This window comes from Symphalangus syndactylus, chromosome X (assembly GCF_028878055.3).
Source record: "Symphalangus syndactylus isolate Jambi chromosome X, NHGRI_mSymSyn1-v2.1_pri, whole genome shotgun sequence".
NCBI classification, from domain to species: Eukaryota; Metazoa; Chordata; class Mammalia; order Primates; family Hylobatidae; genus Symphalangus; species Symphalangus syndactylus.
This window is the reverse complement of record NC_072447.2, coordinates 156,255,738-156,281,569: the sequence shown is the minus strand read 5'-3', so window position 1 is coordinate 156,281,569 and position 25,832 is coordinate 156,255,738. Positions and strand designations below refer to the sequence as shown.

Sequence of the window (25,832 nt, the reverse complement as noted above, 5' to 3'; positions counted from 1 at the left end):
CCCGCCACCGCCGCTGCTGCCGCAGCATCGGCATCGCAGACGCGCTCGGGCGGCGGGTCCGAGGCCGGCGTGCGCGGAGGCTGGGCGGGCAGCCCGAGCGGTGGCCGCAGCGCAGGTAAGGCGGGGTGGCCTCCCCGTGCGCCCGGGCCGCGGCCGCGATCCCCGGCGCCCCCACCCCCTCTGCCCGGGGTGCACGGACCAGGGAGCGCCGCCCGGCCCGGTCTGGCCCGCGGTAACCGGCGTTGCTGCCGGAGCCCCACCCATGCCGGGCGTCGGGCTCCGGGCACCTCGGGCGGGAGCGGGGCGGGGGAGGGAGGCCAGGTGCCCGAGCCCGACAGGTGAGGGGTACCTGGGTGACTCCCCAGATGCTGGCCTGGGCGGGAGAGCAGGGCGGGGGGCGTCAGGCAGGGTCTGTGTGGGCAGGCGGGGGCTGAAGTTGGCGGGTCCCCGTGCGTGTGTGCGTGTCTGAGAAAGGAAGCCAGATCGGGCCGAGCGCTCCCCGACAGGCCGCCGTGGGGTGTGGCCCTGGGCGTGGCTGCCCCTCATCCCCAGCCGAGAGCCCAGTTTGGTTGAAAACCCCGGCTGACAGCGTGGTGAGGGGTAAATTGGGATAAGCCGCCCCTGCAATGGGGGGAGGGGAGTGAACAGGACTGGGCGCTGCCTGCCCCTCCGCCCCAAGGTTGGGGGGGCTTTGTTCTCCTCCTTCTTTCCAAATCCCAGCCTGGGCTCCTCCGGGCTCACCCGAAAACCTGCCGCAGAGCCAGGGGCTCCTCCCCGGAGGCGCAGGGCGCCTCTGGAGCCCGTTTCCACAGGCTCTGTGGCCAGTCAGGGCTGCAGTGGGTGAGGTCGGTTCGGGCACCCACTGCTGCGCCTCCGGTGCATGGGTGTCCATCAGGTAGGGTCCATCAGGTAGGGGTGAGGGAAGGTGGGCCTCACTGGCTCAGGCGGTCCCTGCTCACTGCAGGTCTTTTGCCCACTGCCACATCTTCCCATCTCTGTGCGGTTATGGGAGGGGTCAGCGATTCCTATTCCCTCCATTCCAGGTCAGACTTTTGGGGCCTCTTGGTTGGCAGGGATTGCAAAGAACACGCACTACAATCCATTGCCCCCGACAGGGTATCTGGACCCCCCCACCTATCACTGTCCCTCTCAGGAAGGCAGGCCTAGAGCCATCTGCCCCCTTCCCCAGAAGGAGTGGGGGCCTGGCACCCTCCAGGTAGATACCCTGCCACTGTTAACCCCACCCTGAGGGCAGGGGCATCGGGGCAGCCCAGTGCCATCTCTGCTGACTCACGTGGCCCTGACGTAAATCAGTGCAGTCCACCCTTCTTCCCCTGGGGGCTGCTGCCCAGCATCATCTTTCTGGGGCGGGGGCCTCCCCAGGGCCTCTCCCCTCCCATCAGCTCCTTGCTGCAGGTGGTGGGACTTGGCCCAGCCTGGCCTCTCCCCTGGCACAGCTCCCATGCAGTGCCCACATGTGTACACCTGTGGGCTCCAGACCCTTTGAGGACTCGGCTGTCTTGGCCACATGGGAAGTTTGGGGCAGGGTTGGGCCTGGGACCTTCCCAGCTCCCTGGCTGCTGGTCATTTCTCTTTGCTGCATCTGAGTCTCTCTCCATATTTATTGATGTTCGTGTGTGTATGATCCCGAAAGTAATACATCTTATTGTAGGACACTTGAAATATACAGAAAAGAACAAAAGAAATTAAGAATCGCTAGTGATCTGATCACCAAGAGGGAAACATGTTCAGCACGCCCCAGCCTCTCTGGTTTGCTACACCGCACTCCTAAAAGGCTCCTCCCCCAGTTCCCAGCTGCCAGCCCCCTGCTGAGCATCAGGAGGACAATCAGCGCTTCAAGGTGGCGGGGTCCCCTGCCCTGCAGCCAGTGAAGAGCTTCCCTACCCATGCGCTCAGCATCCCAGCGATGGGCAGTCGTGTACTGGGCAGCTGCTCACTGCCAGTGCTCCTTTGGGCCGGGCTCTGGGCTGCCCATGGAAGAGCCAGTGACAAACTGGACCAGCATCGTCCCTGTCTTCGTGGGGTGTCACTTGTTTACTTTTTTCTTGATGATTATCTGAAGGGAAAAGGGAGGCAAAGAGTGAGGGAGGGCCTGGCCTGAGGGCTCCTGCAGTGAGCAGGGTGCCCAGGTTGTGCCCCCAATCGGCCTCTCCCAGGTCCGAGCCCTTTCCACCACTGGAACTATAGCTGGCGCCTTCCTTGGCACGCACCTGGCCAGGACTGGCAGGTGAGGTTCGAGGAGACAGGCCTGTGTGCCCTACCTTGATCACCAAGGTTGCTTTCAAAGCTCAAAATGGCTGCACTGAGTGCTTTTCTGGGTGTGAGGGTGATGCGGCCTCGCAGAGTGGCCCAGGCTCCAGGAGGACACGTTCATGGGAGAACCCGGGGTAGGGGTGGGGTCCTGTGAGGAGGTCTGCCAGGATGGGGATCCCAGCCAAGACCCTGGTCTGCCAGGCCTCCCTCTGTGGGCATGAGTGGGGGCCCTGCTTCCCTCCCCCGTGGTTCAGACAGTGGGGGAGGCAGGGGGTCTGGACGCCCCTCTAGGGTCCCCAGCAGGGTACTCATTGCCCCGTCCTCTGCCCCTGCGATGGGCTGGGGCTGGGGCTGGGTCCCTGGGTGGGGCCATCTGGAATGGGCCTGCAGCATCCCTGCTCCTGCAGTCGCTGTCTTACTTGCTCTGATCTGGCCCATCCCGGACACCTCCCTCTCCTGCTTCCCCCGCCCCACTGCTCTCTCCTCCGCAGCCTCCCACGTCTCCCTGCGCCCCACCCCCAGGGCCATCACCTTCCCCCTCCTTCTAGGCAGAAGCCTGCTGCTGCCGGGGATGGGGTGCACCACTCCCTGTCTCCTCCCTCTGCCTCTGCCTGCCTGGCCCTCCCTCCCCTCTTCCCCCTTCCCGTCAGGGCTCTGCTCCATCTCTTTGCTTACCCTTTTGTCTGTCTTCCACTGCTCTACTCCTCTCCCTGTCCCCCCTAGCTGCCCCTGCCTCACCCTTGAGGGCCCTGAGGTTGTGCCCTGTCCAGCAGCCACTCAGCACCCTTCTGCTGGACTCTACGCCTTGGGTTTGGGCCCAGACCCCCCATGGGGGCCTTGTCTGAGTGGAAGGCTGGATGGGGGGGTGCCTGGTGAGCAGCAGCCAGACGAGCACTGGGGGAGGTAGCCGACCCAGCTTGCCTCTTCCCCGGATATCAACAGGGTCTTTGTGGCTTCCTGAAGGCTGTGGCTGGAAAGAGAGGGAGGAGCTGGGGAGGGTCTGGCCGCTGTTCTTTCTAGAAGCTTTTCTTTGTCCAGTGGCCCCCACCCCAGGCCCCCGTGTTCTTCCCAGGTTGGAAAGCTGCAGATGGAGTGCCCAGCCACTGCCAGTCAGCAGCTCCTGCTCATCTCTGGCCCTTACGCCCAGCAGGGGCAGCTGCGAGGGCCACGGGTTGGGTGGGGCAGGAGGGTGGCAGCGTCCTGGACTCCATGCACTTGGCCAAGGAGGACTTCTGAACCCGTCCATCCCAGTGCGGGTCTGAGAGTGGAGCTTGAAGGAAAGGGACTGAGTCCCAGGAGCCCCTCTGCCCCCAGCCCTCCAGCCAGGCGGTCTTCCTATCTGCATGTGTGGGGTTTGCGTCTCTGCTTGTGTGTGTGTATTTGTGTGTGTGTAACTTCCAGTATTCCTGTTTGTCTGGGTGGGGTCATATATTTGGTTGCATGTATGTGTGTGTTCATGAACCAGCATGCACACGGATATTGTCATGAGGCCACGTGGGTCTCCTCAGATGCCCCAACAGGGCCTGTGCTGGGAAGGGGTGGGGCTGAGGGTGGCTGCTGCTGTGGCTGGAAGCAGCGCTGCATGATATGGGGACAGAGCCTCTGGCTAACCCAGGCTGTGCTTCAGTGGAGGGGGGTTCCCTGTGGCCCTGTCTCCCAGCCATCTGCGTCTGTGTTCATGACTTAGGAATGCCCAAGCCCTGGGGATCACAGAGGCTCCATTGTCCGCCCCCGGGCTTCCTGTGTCCCCCTCTGCCCTTTAACTCCTTGGGAGTGGGGCCCCTGGAGGGGGCCCGTGGGGCCTGGCAGTGTCTGAGCTGTTTCCAGGCACCCCCACCCTGCCCCCCGCAAACCAACACAGGCTAGGTATCCCAGGACTGGTGTGGGCCAGGGCCTCTCCCTGCCCCAGGCTGGGCTCCTTCCCTGCTCTCCTCTTCAGGCCACAGCCCCAGGAACTGGATGCACTCTGTTCCTTCTGGCCTGGCCCCTGAAGCCCCCTCTAGTGCTAGGGTCATCCTAGCTCCCTGAGGAGGCCTGGGGCCTGAGAGGAACCCTAGTTTTGCTGCCATCTCATTTCTCTCGCCTTCCAGGGGTCTCGGAGGCTGAAGCCTTGCTGCCTGCTGGGCATCAGCATCCCCTTCAACACAAGAATGGGGCCACTGCTGTCCCTAAATGCTGATTGGAGAGGGGCCTCTTTGGGAGGGGTTCTGGAGCCTCTGGTTGCAAGAAAGGTATCAGAACAAGTCCAGACTCCAGAGAGCAGAAGAGGGGACCAAGAAAGCAGCCTGTCCCCAAGCCCAAAAGGGAAAGGAGTTGGGGGACTTGGGGGTTCGTTTGGTGTCGGGCTTCAGCTCTGTGCTGAGACGTGATGTTGATCACATCCTACTTCCGCATGGCCTCCATCCCAAGATGTCACTCCCTGCCCCCCACATTTGCCTGCCATCTGCCTGGCAAATAAGCCCTCCCCTCGGGGCAGGATGGCTTGGAGGCCATCCTTACCCAGGCCCCTGGTCCCCTGGGAAGCCTAGCAGGCACACATGTTAGGATGCCAGAGCCTCTGAGAGGCAGCTTAGGGAGCCACCATGCCCTCTAGAACCCCACCCCTGCTGAGAGCCAGTGCCAGCTCTGTGATCTTGGCCACAGTTTCCAGTTTTCTGAGCCTCTGTGTCCTCATCTGTAAAATGGGGATGATGATAGCACCTCCCTTCCTGGGGCAAATCTGGGGAGGAGATGAGTGAATGTGAGTGGAAGTGCTCATGAGGCTTTCTGGTACGTGGTAAGTCCACGCTGTAAGTTGATTTAATAGAACAGACCACAGAGGGATGTGATTGTGGGGATGGAGTGGGGCTCCTCCCTCCCTTCCCCAGTAGTCAAGACCATCCTCCCTGAACCCCACAAAGGGTTAACCTCCTTCTCTTTTCCCCATCTTTTAAGGAGAATGGTCCATTACAGGTGAGCTGTAGTTGCCTTGGAGATTGAAGCCTCAGGCGAGATGAGGGGCATGAGGGCTCACTCTCTCCTAAGGGTACCCTCTTAGGGAGGGGTGAGGTTGGGACTGCAGGGACTAAGCAGCAGTCATAAAGGACTTCTGGGCCCCCAGGTACCTGTGGGGGCTCCCTGAAGCAGCCCCCTTTATGTGCTGTCTACATAACACATAACAAGGGTTTCCTCTGGCTTCCCTCACCTCGGCTAGCGAGGGACTTGGGCTGCATCACCATAGAAACCCGCCAGCCACGGCCTCGGGGAGAGGGCCAGCGGGAGCCTTAAAGGGACACAGTGCACAGGGTGTAGGTGACACCCACACCATCGTATACACACCAACAGGCACAAAAGCCCCCCAGGCTCCCAGGCCTGCAAGCACATGGGCCCAGCACCGCACTCTGACCCTCTCATGTGCCCTGTGCTGAGCCCCCAGCCCCACCCCCACTCTGGCCCATTGAGTCACCAGGCACCATGTCCCCAGGAGACAAGGGCAGGAGAAGCCGGAGATTCTCTGCTGTGCTATTGAAGGGCTGTCTTGTTGCTTCTCCTTTGAGAGGAACTCCAGGCAGAACCTGAGAACTGACAGGCAGGTGTGCTGGGCACCACTGAAGGTTCCCTTCTCAAGGTGTGTGGTGGTGGTGGTGATAGTGTGTGTGTGTGTGTGTGTGTGTGTGTGTTTTCAGGGAGGAGGCAGCCACTCCAGGTCTAGCCAGGCTCCATGACCTCCCAAGTCCCTCCCTGGCAAGCTGCTTCCCATCAGACGGAAGCAGGCACTTCGGAGCAGAGGACAGAGGACTCCCTGAGGGACCTGCGGGGGTAGTGGGAGGCCAGGTGGGGTGGGATGAGGCAAGGCTCTTCTGGGGCTGAACCCCTCCCTGTAGGCTGCTGGGCGTGACCCTTGCCTCCCTGGCCCTTTCCCACTGGGGAGGATGGGTTTGGGACCGGACTTACTCAGGAACGGCCCCACCTTCAACCGCCCCAGCACAGCGGCCACTGTCCACTCAGTGCATGGTCACACATGCTCACTCTTGGCCTAACACATGTGCGTCTCCTCCAGCCAGGTGGCCACTTACTCCCAGCCAGCAGCAATATTGGAAGGCTTCCCTGGGATTTTCTGGGTGCTTCCCCCTCCCCCATCCCTACCCATAGCAGGAATCCCCCCCCGACCTGTTCCCTGGCATGGCATGGGTCAGCCAGCAGTGTGCCATTCATCCTGTCTCACGGCCGTCCCTTGTTCAGTGCCACAAGTGGGCAGGGCCTTGATGCTGTGTTGCGTGGGGCTTTGTAGGCCCCTCTGGCCCCAGCTCACAGCTGCTCCACCCTCTGTCTGACTCTCTACCCTGCTCCCAGGCCAGCGTGACGTCGACGCCGGGAAGCCCCTCCACTGACCCAGGCCCATCTTCCCTCCTCCCCGCCCCTTGCCTGGCACAGCCCCCGGGGACAAGGACGCTGTGCAGGCGGCCTGCGCGCACGCGCACGTGCACACACCCACCCCCACCCCTCACTCTTCTCGCTCTTTCTGCCATTTCTCAGCAGCGCTCTGTATGGCTGCTCTCACCCTTTGTGCTCCGGTTTCCTCTTCTCTCCCTTTCTCTGCTGCCTGGGTCTCCGTTTCTGAATTTCCCCACCTCCCTAACCATCTCCATCGTAGTTAGCGCTGTCTTCCTACGTCTGTCTTTGTCTCCTGCTCCCTCCTGCCTCTTCTCACTCTGTCTGTCACCCTTGGCAGACCCGGCCTTGGCTCCATCTGTGGAACATTCCCCCCTCCCCGCTCCTTTGCCCTTAGTGGTGCTGGTGGGGGGTAGAGGGCCTGCTGAGCCGACAACCCTAGCTGCTTGCTCTGTAATTGCCTGAGGAATGGTGAGAGATCAGAGACCCAGCAGCAGTGGGAGGGGAGGAGGGAGCGCCCCCTCCCAGCTGTTATGCCTCGCAAACTTCTGGCTGCTTCCTGCTTGTCTCCAACTGCCCAGGGCGGTGGCAGGCTGGGTGGCAAATACTGGGAGACCAAAAAAGAAGTTGGATATGAGCCTGTGGGAAGATGGGATGGGGCTGGGGTGGGGCAGGGAGCGGGGACCAGGGGTTTGGGGATATTGTATTTCCCCTGAGTGTACATGCCGAACACCATTCCAGGATTCTAGATTTGGAGGACAAATAGAGGAACTTGCGTGGCAGAAATCGTCGACCTCCAGAGCACCCCAAAGCCTCTGACACGCAGGAAGGTCCTTCTTTGAGCTTCTCCTTGCTCCAGTTTCCTCCCCTCCCCCTCCTAAGACCAGTGCTCAGAGCTCCCAAGGCTGCTGTTTGATCATCTGCTCTCTGATCCGACTCTCCTACTGCTCCTACAGGCCTTGAAGTTGAGGCTAGTGCTGCCTGGGGCCTCCCCTGATCCACTGGCTTTGTGGGGAGAGGCCGGGGTGGAACAGATCCACTGTTGCTCTTCCCTTCTGGGCCCAGGTCCAGCTCTTGCAGGTTGGGAATCACACTTCTTACCCTCCGAGTCATCTCTTGGCCTCCAGGCCATGCACACTGACCCACCCTGCTGCTTCTCCACCACCCTCTGCAGCAAGCTCTTGCCCAGAGTCCCCACGGGATGTGCCGCATTCACAGCTCTTCTTGGGTCACTCTGTTACACAAAACTGACAAGGCCCAGAGCCTTAGCACAGCATGGCTGACTTCTCTACCATCCTTTCGGTGTTCTTGCTGAGGCTCAGTACCCGCTTTGATAAGGTCCTGGCTGGGCAGAGGGAGGATGTGCAGTATGGATTTAATGAAGGCGTCTAGTCTGGGACTTCAGCCTCCAAGCTCTGTCACCTAACAACACCCTTTCTTGCCTTGACTGCACTTTAACCACTTCCTGTTTGGAATTGAAGTGGTCTGGCCACTTGGGAGTCTGTTTCCTCCTCTTGTCATTGTCAGAGGAGCCCCCTCTTTCAGACCCTTAGTCTTTGGGTCCCCTTACTTGTAAGTGAATGTGGACATGGCTGGTGTGGCTTGGGTTTGGGGTGGACACATGCAGCGGTTGAGCTCTGAAGACTCAGAAAAAGACCTAGAAGTTGGGACTTTGAGACACACAAGAAGTGTTAGAAACACTGTCACAGAAAATATCCCAGAGCTTGTCCTGACCCCCTGTCCTGACCCCAACCTGGAGCATCTGGAAGGGAGGAGGCCTCAGTGGCCTCTCTTGACCCCCAGGGGGCTGAGGAACAGCAGGGGGTTGTTTTCCTCCTTTCTCTCCTCTCCCACACCAATTCTCAAGGGAAGGCTTCCTTCCCCATTCTTTTTTTTTTTTTTTTTTTTGAGACGGAGTCTCGCTCTGTCGCCCAGGCTGGAGTGCAGTGGCGCAATCTCGGCTCACTGCAAGCTCCGCCTCCCGGGTTCATGCCATTCTCCTGCCTCAGCCTCTCCAAGTGGCTGGGACTACAGACGCCCGCCACCACGCCCGGCTAATTTTTTTTTTGTATTTTTTAGTAGAGACGGGGTTTCACCGTGGTCTCGATCTCCTGACCTCGTGATCCGCCCGCCTCGGCCTCCCAAAGTGCTGGGATTACAAGGGTGAGCCACCGCGCCCGGCCACCCCATTCTTTCTTTCTTTCTTTTTTTTTTTTTTTTTTTTTTTTTGAGATGGAGTTTCGCTCTTGTTGCCCAGGCTGGAGTGCAATGGTGCGATCTTGGCTCACTGCAACTTCCACCTCCTGGGTTCAAGAGATTCTCCTGCCTCAGCCTCCCAAGTAGCTGGGATTACAGGAATGCACCACCACACCGGGCTAACTTTTTTTTTTTTTTTTGAGACAGAGTCTTGCTCTGTCGCCCAGGCTGGAGTGCAATGGCGCAATCTCCACTCACCGCAACCTCCGCCTCCTGGGTTCAAGTGATTCTCCTGCCTCAGCCTCCTGAGTAGCTGGGATTACAGGCATGAGCCACCACGCCTGGCTATTTTTTTTGTTTTGTATTTTTAGTAGAGACAGGATTTCGCCATGTTGGCCAGGCTGGTCTCAAACTGCTGACCTCATGATCCCCCTGCCTCAGACTCCCAAAGTGCTGGGATTACAGGTGTGAGCCACCACGCCCAGCCCTAATTTTGTATTTTTACTAGAGACAGGGTTTCACCATGTTGGCCTGGCTGGTTTTGAACTCCTGACTTCAAGTGATCCACCCACCTCGGCCTCCCAAAGTGCTGGGATTACAGGCATGAGCTCACTGTGCCTGGCCTTTTATTTTTATTTTTATTTATTTTTTTAAACAGAGTCTCACTCCATCACCCAGGCGGGGGTGCGGTGGCACGATCTTGGCTCACTGCAACCTCTGCCTCTCAGGCTCAAGTGATTCTCGTGCCTCAGCCTCCCAAGTAGCTGGCATTACAGGCGCCCACCACCACGGCTAATTTTTTTTCTTTTTTTTCTTTTTGTATTTTTAGTAGAGATGGGGTTCTGCCATGTTGGCCAGGCTGGTCTCAAACTCCCGACCTTAAGAGATCTAACCGCCTCAGCCTCCCAAACTAGTGGGATTACAGGCGTGAGCCACCACGCCTGGCCCTTTCCCCATTCTTTCTTCATTTTCCTGAAACTATTTTGTGAAATGCAGCCATCTTGGGCCCCTTTCCTCCCTTCTCTATCCCACTTTCCAAGCCCCCCATTAGCTTTTTAGGGCTGTACAGCACCCAGGCATCAGTTGGCTCTGAAAGCTATAGCAATGTGACTGCAAAAAGAGTTCTTCTCTACATATGTGTGCACACAGAGATAATAGATACAGGGATTCATCCCCACAGATACATAAAGACATACAAGAAGACACACGTAGCTAGCAGACTTGTGTGTTGATTCCCTCAGGCACACACACTAACACACCCACTCATGAGTGCAACCCCTCCCAGAGAAGACACACCACAGAAATACCAGCTCACGTACAGCTCACTCCCTGCTTGCAGATCCACAGCCACACACATGCCCACGGACACCTGCTCACAGGCACATGCAGACACATACGGGGATGGTGTGCACACAGCGGCCTGTGCCATGCACAGGGGAGCTGATGGGGCAACAAGTTGGTACTGGGGAGGCAGCTGGCAGGAAAGGTGCAGATAGAGAGTAGAGAGGGAATAAAAGGCAACCTAGAGGCCCAGCCAGGGCTACCTCTTCCAGATTTCTCCCTCCAAGGTGGGGAGGGGTGCGGATGGGGAGGGGAGGGCTGGAGAAGCCGGCCAGCTGGGGGCGGGGCTGAGGGCGGGGCCAAGAGCCCGGGTTTACCCAGATGTTAGTCACTAACGTCCTTCCGTTCTCTCATCTCTCTTCCCCCACCCTTCCCTTCCCTTCTCCCGTCTCCCAGTACCCCCACTCCCAACTCCCGCCCCAAGCCACCCACCGGCCCCCTTCCCCTCCGGCCGGAGCCTGAACCGAGCCCGGCTGGCTGTGCTGCGCGGTGCCGCCGGGAAAGATGGTCGTGGCGCTGCGGTACGTGTGGCCTCTCCTCCTCTGCAGCCCCTGCCTGCTTATCCAGATCCCCGAGGAATGTGAGTAGCTGAAGGGAGCCTGGGCGCCTCCCTTCGCCGTAATGTTGTGCCCCTCTTTATCTTCTGCCTCCTCACCTTCTCCCTGCTCCGGGCCCTGACTCCTCTCCCTGGCTTTTCCTGGGCACAGGGTGGGCAGGAGATAGCCAGGACGTTGGGTACCCCTGGAGAGAAGGGCAGGGTAGAAGATGCGGGGCGTGTCAGCACCACGGACAGGGACAGGCGCGGCCGCCGGGGCGATTTCAGCACCAGGGACAGCGAACCCGGAGTAGGGGCCCCGAGGTCTTGGGCCTCCTCCATGCTCTCCTTAGCCCTCCCCATCCCTGCCCGCTCCACTCCGACTCCTCCGCTTCCATCCCCCACCACAGGGGTGTGGCAGCAGGAGAATGGGGCCGTCCCCAGCCCTCAGCTGGCTTGTGCAAAGGCCCGTGTTCCAGTCTTGTCCCCATTTCTCTTTCCCCTCCTGGGCCCTTGGTCACCCTGTCTCTGAACTGAGACAGGGAAAGGTGGCTTGAAAAACCCTGGTCCCAGCCCAGCAGCCTTCTGGACCCTTTTTCCTGCGTAGTTATTTGGTGGGGGTGGGGGCAGGGCTGCTGGAGCATGTGTTTATGGTTGTAACATTTGTTGGGGGCACAAGCAGGTGAGTGGATGTTGGGGAGTGTGGCCATAGGGTTGTGACTAAGCATGGATACACTGTGTATGTCTGTGTGTTCTTGTGATTGACTGAGCGTAGATATTGGTGAATGTGATTTTGACTTCCTTACATGGGTAACTGTGTGAGTCACTCTGTTACTTACTGGCCAGGCTTGTGGAGGTCGGGAGGTATTTGACCACGACATTTGATTGCATCGGGTCATGTGTATGTGTGAGTGGGGCTGAATGTAAGTACACACTTGCATGTGGGGGGCGTTACCGTGATGGTGTTTTCTCCTGTAAGTAGCTGTCAGGCCGTGTGAGGGGCATGTCACAGGGTATCACGTGTGAGGTCGTTTGTGTCTCTTGAGCTACCAGGCTCCAGTCCCTTCCCAGCCTCACCTTGACACCTTTGTCTCTGGGCCTGGACAAGGAGGAGGCCAGTGCCACTGAGAGATGAGTTGGCAGATAGGGGTTGGGAAGACTGTCTGTGCCAGCAGTGGGACAGGGGCTGCGAGAGAGGCTGGGGAGGCACCTGGCATTGGGAGGCAGTGAGGGCTTGGAGGAGGTAAAGGGGCTGGCCCCTTAGACACATACATGGAAGGCCAGGGCCATGCAGACTCCCCTGGTACAGATGCACATGGACACATGCACACAGGTGCATGAAGACAAGCCAGGTAGAGGGATGAAGGAGCAGAGCCACGGAGGGGCCACACAAGTGGAAACACACACCAGTGAGGCTTTTAGACACAAAGGACACAGAGGTGGATACACAATATAACACTGTACAGTGGAATGCAAGTCATGCATTCTCTACAGAAAGATGGGAGTGGGGAGAGAGAACTAGGCCAAAAGGCCATGGCAGCTCCAAGGCTGCCCTGGGCGCTGACCAGCACTCGTTCTTGACCCTGATACGACACAGTGGGCAGTGGCAGGCAGCCGGCCCTCCCTGTTGGAACCTGTCTTCCATCTCTCCCTCCCCAGCCCCTCCAGCCCCCTTTGTCTCTTTTCCTGCTTCCTCCACCTAGTTGGCTTTCTGCATCCTGTCATCCCTGTCACCATCTCCCTCCCCAGCTCAGGGCCCTCTGCAGTGTCCCCAGGGAGCCCCCTCCTCCCTCCCTGGACCTTCACACTGAGGTCTTCTGCAGAGACAAAGCTTTCAGAGGCAGCCTGCTGCTCCCTCCCTCCCTCTTCTCCCTTCCTCGAGGCCGCCCTGGCCAGTGCTCTGCAGAGTCCTGGGGCTGGGCAGCAGCTCTGGCCTCTGCCCCAGAGAGCTTGGTGGCTGGCTGGGAGGAAGGAGGGAGAAGAGGAGGGCTGGCGCCAACCCCGCAGGCTATGGAAACTCAGAGGCAGCAGGGCCTTTGGGATAGTTTTCAGGGGGAGGGGGCAGCAGGGCTCTGAAGGCTGGGCCCTGGTAATTGAAAACACTCAGCTGTGCTAATTGGATTAGGAGGGAAGCAGGCTGGAGCAGGGGAGGGTGCCTTCCAAGGCATCCTGAACGGGTGGGGTCAGTTCTGCAGGCCCTGCCAGGGGGCTGCAAGGACACTCCTTGTTAAAGGCAAGAATTTCTCTCTCCCTGTCTGCTAGAGCTGGAGGCATGGCCTGGCTGCCTCTGGGCTGCACGCCCTGTGTATCTATCCAGTGGAGCTCTTCTCCCTGGGCATCTCTCTGTCCCATCTCCCTGGGCTTGACCTGCCACTGCTCCAGCCCGGCGTGTGCCCCCTTGTTGCCACTGCCAAGGCCTCCTCTCCTGCCATTCCCTCTCCACAGGGGCGCTGCAGGAGCTTACTGTGTCCCCTGCCATCTGCCCCACTCTGGGGCTGCCTGTCAGTATTTCTCTCCATTCCCTCCCTTGCTGCCTGTCTGGATTTCTCAGATGAAGGACACCATGGTAAGTTAGGGAGGGGTGAGAGTGTTTCCCAGAAGGCCAAGGAGAAGGGTAAGGAGGCCCTCGGCTGAGCCTGCGCCCCCACCCTCCTGAGTGCTTCTCTCACCTGTGCGGGGCTGGCTTTGTTCTGTCTCTGCCCCAGCCTGGGTACTCTGTCACCCTCACTATTCCTCTCTGCCATTCTCTCTGCTCCCTTCTCCCCTGTCTGGGGTTTGTCCTTCTTGGTTTCTGTGTCTTGGCTTTTGTTGCCCCCACTTCTTTCTGTCATGCCCTTTTTGTCTTTCTCAGGCATCTCTTTGTAACTTCCGTGGCTGTCCCCTCTGTCCCTGCCTCTCTGTACATTTTTGCATGTGTCCCTTTCTCTCTCTCCCTGTTTTCATGTCCCACAAGCCTCTTTTGTTCTTCCCCTCCATTCGTCCCCCTGTGGCCATGGGGCCTCCAGGGGCTCTGGACCCTGCTTCCCTCACGAAGGGACAGGGGCCGAGGCTATGACACCAGCCAGGCACCCTCACCACCGCTCTCTCCAACCTGTCTCCAGTGATGGAGCCACCTGTCATCACGGAACAGTCTCCACGGCGCCTGGTTGTCTTCCCCACAGATGACATCAGCCTCAAGTGTGAGGCCAGTGGCAAGCCTGAAGTGCAGTGAGTGATCTCTGCCGTCTCAACCCCTGTTGCCTGCCACCGACCCCGGCCTTGTGCCTCCCTGGACCGCCTAACTTCTAAGCCCAGAAGCCCCAAACCTTGCTAATCATCCCAAGTCCTCGCCATCTCCCAGTCCATCCCCTGGGGGCCCTGGCTGCTTTCACCTGTCCCTCCAGCCTGTTCCAGCCCCCGTTGGGTTCCAGGGCCTCAGGCCTCCGGGCCTTTTTCCGCCCACAGGTTCCGCTGGACGAGGGATGGTGTCCACTTCAAACCCAAGGAAGAGCTGGGTGTGACCGTGTACCAGTCGCCCCACTCTGGCTCCTTCACCATCACGGGCAACAACAGCAACTTTGCCCAGAGGTTCCAGGGCATCTACCGCTGCTTTGCCAGCAATAAGCTGGGCACTGCCATGTCCCATGAGATCCGGCTCATGGCCGAGGGTGCGAGGCGCTGCAGGGACCAGGGAGGGCAGGTCCCGGAGCTCGTGTGGGATTGTGGGCTGGAAGCTGCTGTCAGCCAGTTGTCTCTCGTGGCGAGGGGCCTGGGTGTCCTGCCAGCCCTCCACCCCACCCCAGCTTCTCCCCTGGCCCGTCTTGTTTCTTGTGCAGTCTCCTCCTTTGCCCTGTCTCTGTCTCCATTGCACTTCCAGTCATCTCATGCCTTTTCACTCCCTCAGGCTTTCCTGGTGCCTGCCTCGTGGCTGAGCAGGAAGGTGGTGGGGGGGCGGGGGCGGGGGGCGGGGGGCGGCGGGCTGGTGGGGCGAGTGACTGATTCTGGGCAGACCTGCCTGAGTCACTGCAGTCATCTCTGTCTACACCCGCACTCCATAGCAGGGCCGCTCTTCTCTGGCTTTTCCACTTGGCTCTCCATCTCTTCCTCTCCACCTCCGACTTGGTCTCTCTTGCTCCACGGCTCTCTCTTGATCTGTGTCGCCTTTTCCCTGGGGTTTTCCCTTCGCATTCCATCCTCCCTGAGCTTTCTGCCTCCTGAGCACTCTCCTCTCCCCTCCCCACCCCTCCGGTTACCTTGGGAACCGTTGCCATAGTTTCTGTGTCAGGATGATAGAAGGGTCTGTGACTCCTGCATCCCTCCACAGCTCCCCTCCCCCATCACTGCACCTCAGCCTCAGCCTCCCCCTACCCGTCCTTTCCTAGGGTGGGCAGGGAGAGCTGAGAACCGTGGAGGGTTAACCCTTCCTGGCCTCCTGGCCTCCTGCTCACCCTGGCCTCCCTAAGTGCTAGTCTCTGCTATGAGTCCAGAAGGTATCCAGAGTGTCTGCCTCCTTTGCTGTGAACCTTCTCCTGGCCTGACCCTCTCGCCCCCTCGTCCATCCCCGGTGTAGCCCGCCACTCCCCTGCCCCCACCTCCTTTCTCCTGCCTAGCACCGTCTGGACCAGGAGGAGAGTGTCAGACCGTCTGTCCCTTCTAGGTGCCCCCAAGTGGCCAAAGGAGACAGTGAAGCCCGTGGAGGTGGAGGAAGGGGAGTCAGTGGTTCTGCCTTGCAACCCCCCACCAAGTGCGGAGCCTCTCCGGATCTACTGGATGAACAGCAGTGGGTGCCAGCGAGTGGCTGCCTCGTGGGGTTGGGGTGTTAGCAGGGGTGTCTTCCTGGACGGGGTCATGACTTCGGCCTCCTTGCCCCCTGCAGAGATCTTGCACATCAAGCAGGACGAGCGGGTGACGATGGGCCAGAATGGCAACCTCTACTTTGCCAATGTGCTCACTTCCGACAACCACTCAGACTACATCTGCCACGCCCACTTCCCAGGCACCCGGACCATCATTCAGAAGGAACCCATTGACCTCCGGGTCAAGGCCAGTGAGTCTCAGAGGCTCTGCACTCTCTCCCTGACTCCTTTCACCCTCAGGCATGGCCCTTCCCACCATAGGTCCATCTGACAACTCCAGGCTTCCTCAAGAACAGCTTGGCTCCCACCTCTACCCTGCCCAGACTCCTTCCCAGGCATCGAGAGCAGAGACAGGACGCTCTCCTTAACGGAGGAAGACACAGAGGCCCCGGGGGCTGGCTGGAGTGTCGAGTCCCTCAGCCTTGCGATTCTGGGGTGGAGGGAAGAGTGGGCAGCCCACCCACCCACTTTCTCCTGGCAGCCAACAGCATGATTGACAGGAAGCCGCGCCTGCTCTTCCCCACCAACTCCAGCAGCCACCTGGTGGCCTTGCAGGGGCAGCCATTGGTCCTGGAGTGCATTGCAGAGGGCTTGTGAGTCTGGGAACCCAGGGCAGGGCAGGGCAGGGTGGCACAGCCCTAGCGGGGAGCTCAGACCACCGCGGGGTATAGGGGGCTGGGGCGAATGGCCTTGTCCTTTCTCCCTTCTGCTCTCTCCCCTTTGCCTCCCGGGCAGTCCCACGCCCACCATCAAATGGCTGCGCCCCAGCGGCCCCATGCCAGCCGACCGTGTCACCTACCAGAACCACAACAAGACCCTGCAGCTACTGAAAGTGGGTGAGGAGGATGATGGCGAGTACCGCTGCCTGGCCGAGAACTCACTGGGCAGTGCCCGGCACGCCTACTATGTCACCGTGGAGGGTATGGACCTCCTGGGACAGTGGCCTGTGATGTCCACTGTCATCGGGGAGGGGAGGGTCTGCACTGAGTCAAGAGCCAGCTGCCGGCTGTGGGCTCAGGGCGGCTCTCCCCTTCCTCCCAGCTGCCCCGTACTGGCTGCACAAGCCCCAGAGCCATCTATACGGGCCAGGAGAAACTGCCCGCCTGGACTGCCAAGTCCAGGGCAGGCCCCAACCAGAGGTCACCTGGAGAATCAACGGGATCCCCATGGAGGGTGAGCAGGGCCTCACGCAGGAGTGGGGAGTGTGGTGAGCCCTGGGCGCTGTGGGGGAGAGGAAGAGGAGGGTGAGGAAGGGCCTCAACGCAGCTCAATGCCGGGCTGGGGCCCATGGGCCCACCTGCTGCATGCACAGAGCTGGCCAAGGACCAGAAGTACCGGATTCAGCGTGGCGCCCTGATCCTGAGCAACGTGCAGCCCAGTGACACGATGGTGACCCAGTGTGAGGCCCGCAACCGGCACGGGCTCCTGCTGGCCAATGCCTACATCTACGTTGTCCGTGAGTGCCCTCCCTTCCTTACCTTCTAACTCCCAGTCTGTCCCTGCAGCCCACTGGGCCAGGCCACCAGAGTGGCTCAGCTGGCAGCTGATGTGTCCTCGGCCTACCAGGCTGGCGCCGACCTTTCTCCTTGCTGACACCCTTTGCCCCATCTCACTCAGCCTCATGATAGCCGAGGGAGATGTAAGAGCGGAAAGGTCTTAGCACTGTGACTGAGCGGAGGCTCACCCCGGACAGGATGTGACCAAGGCCAACCCAGGTGGCACCTCTCCTGGAACTTCAGGGAAGGCTGGGGACTAGGCCAGGAAAGCTTTTGGGGAGAGGTGACTGTCAGTTAGGCCTGGAATAATGTAAAAGTTGGGTGGCTGCGACCAGAGGCGCATCTGAGGCAGAGGGCAGTGTCTGAAGGCAGAGAGAGACGCAGCCTGGCGGGGGCCTCAGCTGGGAGCAGGGAAGCAAGACTTGCAGGGCTCTTGGGGGCCCGAGGAAGCTGTGCAGAGGGTCCCTGGCTCCTGGCCCAGCTGTGGCCCCAAGTCCTGCCCTGTCTCCCGAGACTCTTCCTCCCCTAGAGCTGCCAGCCAAGATCCTGACTGCGGACAATCAGACGTACATGGCTGTCCAGGGCAGCACCGCCTACCTTCTGTGCAAGGCCTTCGGAGCGCCTGTGCCCAGTGTTCAGTGGTGAGTGTCTTGTCCTGGTAGTGGTGAGTGTCGTGTCCCAGTGGCCAGGGAGCCAGGGAGGGCAGGGAGCCAAGGCCAGCCAGTCAGAGCCAGGCCCGCCCTGCTCCCTCCAGGCTGGACGAGGATGGGACAACAGTGCTTCAGGACGAACGCTTCTTCCCCTATGCCAATGGGACCCTGGGCATTCGAGACCTCCAGGCCAATGACACCGGACGCTACTTCTGCCTGGTTGCCAATGACCAAAACAATGTGACCATCGTGGCTAACCTGAAGGTTAAAGGTCAGGCGACCCTTGCCACGTGGCTGGCAGTGCCTCTGGGAGGGAGGGTCCGGGCCTCTGGAGGACAACAGAGTGACTTCCCCATGCGCGCATTACCCTCAGATGCAACTCAGATCACTCAGGGGCCCCGCAGTGCAATTGAGAAGAAAGGTTCGAGGGTGACCTTCACGTGCCAGGCCTCCTTTGACCCCTCCTTGCAGCCCAGCATCACCTGGCGTGGGGACGGTCGAGACCTCCAGGAGCTTGGGGACAGCGACAAGTGAGGACAGTGACGGTGAAAGGGGGCACAGTGGGAAAAGCTGGAAGTCCAGACCTCTTGGCCTTGTGCTTGCTTTGATGGGGAAGGCTCTGACAGGAGCGGGGAAAGGAGACAGGAGGGAGGGATGGGAGGGGAGAAGAACTCAGATGGCAGGAAGGACAGACACGGCTCCTCCACAGGTACTTCATAGAGGATGGGCGCCTGGTCATCCACAGCCTGGACTACAGCGACCAGGGCAACTACAGCTGCGTGGCCAGCACCGAGCTGGATGTGGTGGAGAGTAGGGCACAGCTCTTGGTGGTGGGTAAGTCCTAGGGTGGAAGCCTCCACTCCAGAAGGCCGGGGCTCACATCCCTGGGCCCTTTCAAGCACCGACCCTCCCCACCCTCAGGGAGCCCCGGGCCGGTGCCATGGCTGGTGTTGTCCGACCTGCACCTGCTGACGCAGAGCCAGGTGCGCGTGTCCTGGAGTCCTGCAGAAGACCACAATGCCCCCATTGAGAGTAAGAGGCTTGAGCTTGGTGCCACCCCACCATCACCTCTGCCAGCCCTGGTCCCTCCTGGGATCCTCCCTCCTCCTGGAGCCTTCCTGGGGGCACATGGTGACATGGTTTGGGGGGACTCACCGCTCCTCATGGGAATCTGGAGATGCCAGTTGGCCTGGGTACTCAGGGACCCAGACTATACCCAACCCCTCCACAGCCCTTCCCCCAAAGCCACACGCTGATCACTCCATTGTTGGTTCACTTCTTGGCAGAATATGACATTGAATTTGAGGACAAGGAAATGGCGCCTGAAAAATGGTACAGTCTGGGCAAGGTTCCAGGGAACCAGACCTCTACCACCCTCAAGCTGTCGCCCTATGTCCACTACACCTTTAGGGTTACTGCCATCAACAAATATGGTCCCGGGGAGCCCAGCCCTGTCTCTGAGACTGTGGTCACACCTGAGGCAGGTGAGTTAGGGTGGCACCCACTCCCATGCCACCTGGAAGGGGCTCCAGGCTGTGAAGGGAGGGCTTAGAGAGGTGCCGGGCCCAAGTTCCTCTGCTTCCAAATTTTCAGGGGCAGCGCAAGGGGGCTGGACTCCCCTGGTGCCAGAATGAGCCACTTGTTCCTTGGCCCTCAGTCCTCGTGGCTCTCCAAAAGAGGCTGCAGCATTGATGTGTTAATACTTTCCTTTCCAGCCCCAGAGAAGAACCCTGTGGATGTGAAGGGGGAAGGGAATGAGACCACCAATATGGTCATCACATGGAAGGTGAGAGTCCCTGGGCTGAGCTGCCTGGGGGACATGAGGCCGTGACCTGGGTGTCTGTTGCTCCCCCTTGGCTGTGCAAAGGAAGGGGCTGATGTCTGGGGATGCTGGTTTGCGCTGGGGGGCGGGCCAAAGAATGCTGGTGTTCTTGGCCAACCAACTCCTCTTCTGCTGGCCTCCTCCAGCCGCTCCGGTGGATGGACTGGAACGCCCCCCAGGTTCAGTACCGCGTGCAGTGGCGCCCTCAGAGGACGCGAGGGCCCTGGCAGGAGCAGATTGTCAGTGACCCCTTCCTGGTGGTGTCCAACACGTCCACCTTCGTGCCCTATGAGATCAAAGTCCAGGCCGTCAACAGCCAGGGCAAGGGACCAGAGCCCCAGGTCACCATCGGCTACTCCGGAGAGGACTGTGAGTATCCGGCAGAGCCCCTCGCCCAGGGTTGAGCTCGCCTGCTTCCACCCAGCCCATGTCCACACCCCTCAGCGCTGGTGTGCGCCTTTCCTAAGGATGAGGATATTCTCTTACATAACCAGAGCGACGTTATGAAATTCCCCACACTTCACATTTCTATAATTGGCAGCGGTATTCCAGTTATATCAGCCAATGCTGCTTCTTTCATTTCCTTGAATCTGGAACATGACCAGATGGTAACTTGAAGTACCCCGTCAAGTTTTTTCTTCTGGTTTCTCCTTTTTTTTTTTTCTTTTCTTTTCTTTTTTTTTTTTTTTTTTGAGACGGAGTCTTGCTCTGTCACCCAGGCTGGAGTGCAGTGGAGCCGTCTTGGCTCACTGCAACCTCTGCCTCCCGAGTTCAAGCGATTCTCCTGCCTCAGCCTCCTGAATAGCTGAGATTACAGGCACTTGCCACCACACCCAACTAATTTTCATATTTAGTAGAGATGGGGTTGCACCATGTTGATCAGCTTGGTCTCGAACTCCTGACCTCAAATGTTCCACCAGCCTCTGTCTCCCAAAGTGTGGGGAATACGGGTGTGAACCACCACGCCCGGCCATGGTTTCTCCTTTGTATAAGCTACTATTTTCACCTTTGCAACTAATAAGCAGTCCAGGCAGAGATCTTGAGACCATGCAAACACACCTCTCCTCCTCAAACTGTGCCTCATAAAACATCCAAATCCATCTTCTCTGTGTGTGGGGGCTTGGGCCTGGCCTCAGGGCTGGGGTGAGAGCCTATGGCTCTTTCCAAGTCACTGGTGGTTTTCAGACCCCCAGGCAATCCCTGAGCTGGAAGGCATTGAAATCTTCAACTCAAGTGCCGTGCTGGTCAAGTGGCGGCCGGTGGACCTGGCCCAGGTCAAGGGCCACCTCCGCGGATACAATGTAAGGGTTGAAGGCATGGGGGCCCAGGAGGGTGATCACTGAGGTAAAGTGACAGGATGGTGAGGGGGCTTTGCCACCTGCCAGCCGCTCTCCTGGAAGACTTGGGTTGAGAGGAGGGTCCCCATCAAGGGTGGTGGGGGCATGCGCTGGGGGCCCTGCTGGGTGCCTTCTGCCCCCGCGAGGTCTCCTGTCTGCTTGTGCAGGTGACGTACTGGAGGGAGGGCAGTCAGAGGAAGCACAGCAAGAGACATATCCACAAAGACCATGTGGTGGTGCCCGCCAACACCACCAGTGTCATCCTCAGTGGCTTGCGGCCCTATAGCTCCTACCACCTGGAGGTGCAGGCCTTTAACGGGCGGGGATCGGGGCCCGCCAGCGAGTTCACCTTCAGCACCCCAGAGGGAGGTGAGTCCTGCACCCCACGCCTCATCCCCTGTCCTCCTCCCCAGACCTGGGCGAGGACCTACCTGCCACTCGTTTCTGTGCCTTGCAGTGCCTGGCCACCCCGAGGCGTTGCACCTGGAGTGCCAGTCGAACACCAGCTTGCTGCTGCGCTGGCAGCCCCCACTCAGCCACAACGGCGTGCTCACCGGCTACGTGCTCTCCTACCACCCCTGTGCGTGCGCTGCCCCAGCAGGGAAGGGAGGTGGAGGGGCCACGGGGAGGGGGCAGAGCTGCAGCCACAGCCAACCCCTGTCTGTCCCCACAGTGGATGAGGGGGGCAAGGGGCAGCTGTCCTTCAACCTTCGGGACCCCGAACTTCGGACACACAACCTGACCGATCTCAGCCCCCACCTGCGGTACCGCTTCCAGCTTCAGGCCACCACCAAAGAGGGTCCTGGTGAAGCCATCGTACGGGAAGGAGGCACTATGGCCTTGTCTGGTAAGCCGGAGGAATGACCTGCCAACAGGAAGGCCCCGGCCAGCCGGGTCCAGGAGGGAGGGCCTTAGACTTCCTGGCAGCTGCCACACTCTCCTCGTGCCCCTGCATCCCCCAGGGATCTCAGATTTTGGCAACATCTCAGCCACAGCAGGTGAAAACTACAGTGTCGTCTCCTGGGTCCCCAAGGAGGGCCAGTGCAACTTCAGGTTCCATATCTTGTTCAAAGCCTTGGGAGGTAAGCGTGAAAGGGGGCCTTGGGGCGAGGTGGGGAAGGGGGCTCTAGGCCAGAGGGGCTGCCTGGCACTCCGACTCACCCCGGCTGCCACCCTCTCTCCCTCGCAGAAGAGAAGGGTGGGGCTTCCCTCTCACCACAGTATGTCAGCTACAACCAGAGCTCCTACACGCAGTGGGACCTGCAGCCTGACACTGACTATGAGATCCACTTGTTTAAGGAGAGGATGTTCCGGCACCAGATGGCTGTGAAGACCAACGGCACAGGTGAGGCGCCGGGGGCCCACCATCGCCTGCCAGGGAAGCATGGGGGCTGCACAATTCATGTCCTTCTGTCCCCTGAATGGCCACTACTGCCCAGGCCCCCTCCACGGCTCCTGTCTGCTTCTTCCCCCAGAATCCGGGTGTCCCCGAATCAGCCCCCTTTCATACCCTTTCCGCAGATGCCCTTTTCCCTATCTCCCTGTCCCTGTCACTCCTCAGCCCCCCAGAGGGCCCCGACTTTAAGAGCATACTTCAGGGCTTCAGGTCGGGTTCTGGCTTGGGCGGCAGCACGGGGGGCTGGTGTCTCACCCTCAGGCCGCGTGAGGCTCCCTCCTGCTGGCTTCGCCACTGAGGGCTGGTTCATCGGTTTTGTGAGTGCCATCATCCTCCTGCTCCTCGCCCTGCTCATCCTCTGCTTCATCAAGCGCAGCAAGGGCGGCAAATACTCAGGTAGCCTCTGAGCCCCACGTGATGGGGGTGGAGCCGAGGGCATAGAGGAGCACCTCGCCCCTTCCACTCTTCTGCAAGGCCTCCTGGATTCCCTGAGCTCCCCACAAGATGACAGGCGCATGGTGGGGGCAGGCAGGGGGATCATCCTCCCAGGCTGGGGTTGGGGAAACAGGCAAGTGGTGGCTGGACCGCAGGGGGCGAGCGGTTTCTTTCAAGGCCTCTTGCCTCTGGACATTGTTGAGACAGAGCGCTGGGGGTGCGGGGCGTAGAGGGGCCCGGAGCCCCGGGTCAGGCTGGGGCGGGAGAAGAAGCTGTCCTTCTCTGTGTCTCCAGTGAAGGATAAGGAGGACACCCAGGTGGACTCTGAGGCCCGACCGATGAAAGATGAGACCTTCGGCGAGTACAGGTGAGCCAGGGCAGGCGTGGGTGCTGGCACTCAGCTCCACCCTGGCCTTCACATCTCACCCCCTCTCTCTCTTCTCTGTGCTGCCGGGTGACTTCAGGTCCCTGGAGAGGTAAGGCAGGGGCGTGGGGCGTTGACCCCCCTAAGGGAGGGGCCAACAGCAAGGACTCCCTATAGACAATGTGCGCCTGGTGTGCCATTGTCCCCTGGCTGCCGGGGCTCTGACAGGACTCTCACTTCCCAGCCCCCAGGCCCGGCACCTCCTCATTTCAGGGAGATGCCGACACTCCCCAGCCCCTCCTCTCCACACAGATACCTTCACTGCTCCCCTCTCCCCAAGGGAGGCCCCAGACAGTTTCCCAGACAGGAACCAGGCCCCATAATGCCCTGGCCGAGTGCACACTTGCTCCCTCACAGTCCCCAGGATCTGGGGAATGCCCAAAGATGACAGCCTCAGACCTGCCTGCCAGGGTGGCCAGAGCTGCTCTTTCTGAGCACATTCTAAGCAAATGGAAGGCAGGCAGGCGTCTGCCTCACCCCCAGCCAGGCTCCTGCAGGGGCTCCGCAGTGCTCTCACTCGCACCTGCCCTGTGCCTCTGCAGTGACAACGAGGAGAAGGCCTTTGGCAGCAGCCAGCCATCGCTCAACGGGGACATCAAGCCCCTGGGCAGTGACGACAGCCTGGCCGATTATGGGGGCAGCGTGGATGTTCAGTTCAACGAGGATGGTTCCTTCATTGGCCAGTACAGTGGCAAGAAGGAGAAGGAGGCGGCAGGGGGCAATGACAGCTCAGGGGCCACCTCCCCCATCAACCCTGCCGTGGCCCTAGAATAGTGGAGTCCAGGACAGGAGATGCTGTGCCCCTGGCCTTGGGATCGAGGCCCCTCCCTCTCCAGCAGGCCCGTGGGAGGCTGGAGTTGGGGCAGAGGAGAACTTGCTGCCTCGGATCCCCTTCCTACCACCTGGTCCCCACTTTATTGCCAAAACCCAGCTGTACCCCTTCCTGGGCACACACTGCTCTGCCCCAGCTTGGGGGCAGATCTCCCACATGCCAGGGGCCTTTGGGTACTGTTTCGCCAGCCCATTTGGGCAGAGAGGCTGTGGTTTGGGGGAGAAGAAGTAGGGGTGGCCCGAAAGGGTCTCCGAAATGCTGTCTTTCTTGCTCCCTGACTTGGGGCAGACGTGGTGGGGTCTCCTCAGGACCAGGGTTGGCACCTTCCCCCTCCCCCAGCCACTCCCCAGCCAGCCTGGCTGGGACTGGGGACAGAACTCGGTGTCCCCACCATCTGCTGTCTTTTCTTTGCCATCTCCGCTCCAACCGGGATGGGAGCCGGGCAAGCTGGCCGCGGGGGCAGGGGAGGCCATCTGGAGAGCCCAGAGAGTCCCCCCACTCCCAGCACCACACTCTGGCAGCATCGCCTCTTCCCACGGCCCAGCCCACCCCACGGCCGGCTTTCAGGAGCTCCATACACGCGCTGCCTTCGGTACCCACCAGACAACATCCAAGTGGCCTCCGTCACTACCTGGCTGCGGGGCGGGCACACCTCCTCCCACTGCTCACCGGCCGGCCTCTTCCAGCCGCCCTCACCCCCCAGGACCCCTTAGCAGCCCTGCCCTCCCTATCGTCTGAACAGTTGTCTTCCTCAGCCTCCTCCCGCCCCCACCTTGGGAATGTAAATACACCGTAACTTTGAAAGTTTGTACCCTTGTCCTTCCCTTTACGCCACTAGTGTGTAGGCAGATGTCTGAGTCCCTAGGTGGTTTCTAGGATTGATAGCAATTAGCTTTGACGAACCCATCCCAGGAAAAATAAAAACAGACAAAAAAAAAGGAAAGATTGGTTCTCCCAGCACTGCTGTGCCCCTGCTCAGCAGCCACAGCCTCCCTGTATGCCTGTGCTTGGTCTACTGATAAGCCCTCTACAAAAAAACAAAAGTATATATATATATGTACATAATATCAGAATTATAACAGGCAAATAAAACCTGAAAATCAAGAGCACCTTTTGTCATTTCACGGAACACTTACTTCCCCTGTCCACGTCACACTGTGGGAGGTGCTAAGAACAACCTGCCAGGCGGGTCCGGGTGTGGCCCAGCCATGCAGTCCTGATGCTTCCCTGCCCTTCCCAGAGCCTCGGCCTTCCACCCACCCTGCCAGGCCTGGCTGTTGGCTACCTTGGGTGTTGCTGTCACATGGTTGCTGGGACTCAGGATCCTCGCCTCTGCTGGCCTTCTGAGACCAAGCTTAGCTGTCCCCACGGCCGGGCCCTTCACTGCTCAAACATGAGAGTAGAGTGTGGCCAGCGGCAGGAGCCTCTTCCCCTGCCTCAAGGGACACAGCTCCATGGCTCAGTGGAAGACTCATGATGTGCCCCGGTGGCATCGTTCTCTCTGGGGTACCCAGCCCTCTAAACCAGTACAAAGCACCTTATTTATTTTTGGAGACAGGGTCTCACTCTGTCTCCCAGGCTAAAGTGCAATGGCGTGATCAGGAGCAGGTGAAACCATCTACAGCCATAGATGGCAGGACAGGGCTTACCTCTGTAGCTGGGGATTGGCTGCCTGGAAGCACAAAGGCATTCTCTGTGGTGATGCAAATGTTCTTTAATTTGGTCCAAGTCGTGGTTGCATGTGTGGATAGGCAGGTAAAAAAATCAGGTTGCAGTGACCTGAGATTGCACCACTGCACTCCAGCCTGGGTGACAGAGCGAGACTCTGTTCAAAAAAAAGAAAGAAAGAAAGAAAGGAAGAAGGAAGAAAGAAAGAGAGAGGGAAAGA

General features: G+C 59.6%; 1 protein-coding gene across 4 annotated transcripts; it reads left to right on the top strand.

Moving 5' to 3' along the window:
• L1CAM (L1 cell adhesion molecule) lies at positions 1-25,048 on the top strand. Of its 4 annotated transcripts, XM_055267999.2 has the most exons (29): positions 6-115; positions 10,579-10,762; positions 13,269-13,283; positions 13,819-13,924; positions 14,162-14,364; positions 15,354-15,476; positions 15,573-15,743; positions 16,034-16,145; positions 16,288-16,472; positions 16,594-16,725; positions 16,865-17,008; positions 17,578-17,689; positions 17,803-17,969; positions 18,072-18,228; positions 18,408-18,532; positions 18,620-18,730; positions 18,985-19,182; positions 19,414-19,484; positions 19,667-19,889; positions 20,706-20,821; positions 21,025-21,226; positions 21,315-21,437; positions 21,531-21,704; positions 21,820-21,939; positions 22,047-22,202; positions 22,515-22,649; positions 22,983-23,055; positions 23,153-23,164; positions 23,655-25,048. In XM_055267999.2, exons 2-29 carry the CDS (start codon positions 10,687-10,689, stop codon positions 23,884-23,886), a joined length of 3,774 nt encoding a protein of 1,257 aa, XP_055123974.1. In that variant the 5' UTR covers positions 6-115; positions 10,579-10,686; the 3' UTR covers positions 23,887-25,048. The 4 variants fall into 4 exon arrangements, with proteins under 4 accessions (XP_055123977.1, XP_055123974.1, XP_055123976.1 ...); XM_055268001.2 differs by lacking the exon at positions 13,269-13,283 and having other exon boundaries at positions 12-115; XM_055268000.2 differs by lacking the exon at positions 23,153-23,164 and having other exon boundaries at positions 18-115.
• The last annotated feature ends 784 nt before the right edge of the window (positions 25,049-25,832 follow it).

Bases quoted from the DNA above. Each gene is read 5' to 3' on its own strand.
- L1CAM (XM_055267999.2), top strand. From the start codon at position 10,687: ATGGTCGTGGCGCTGCGGTACGTGTGGCCTCTCCTCCTCTGCAGCCCC. The intron at 16,473-16,593 runs GTATGGACCTCC...CCTTCCTCCCAG, and splicing joins CTACTATGTCACCGTGGAGG to CTGCCCCGTACTGGCTGCAC. The intron at 22,650-22,982 runs GTAGCCTCTGAG...CTGTGTCTCCAG, and splicing joins CAAGGGCGGCAAATACTCAG to TGAAGGATAAGGAGGACACC.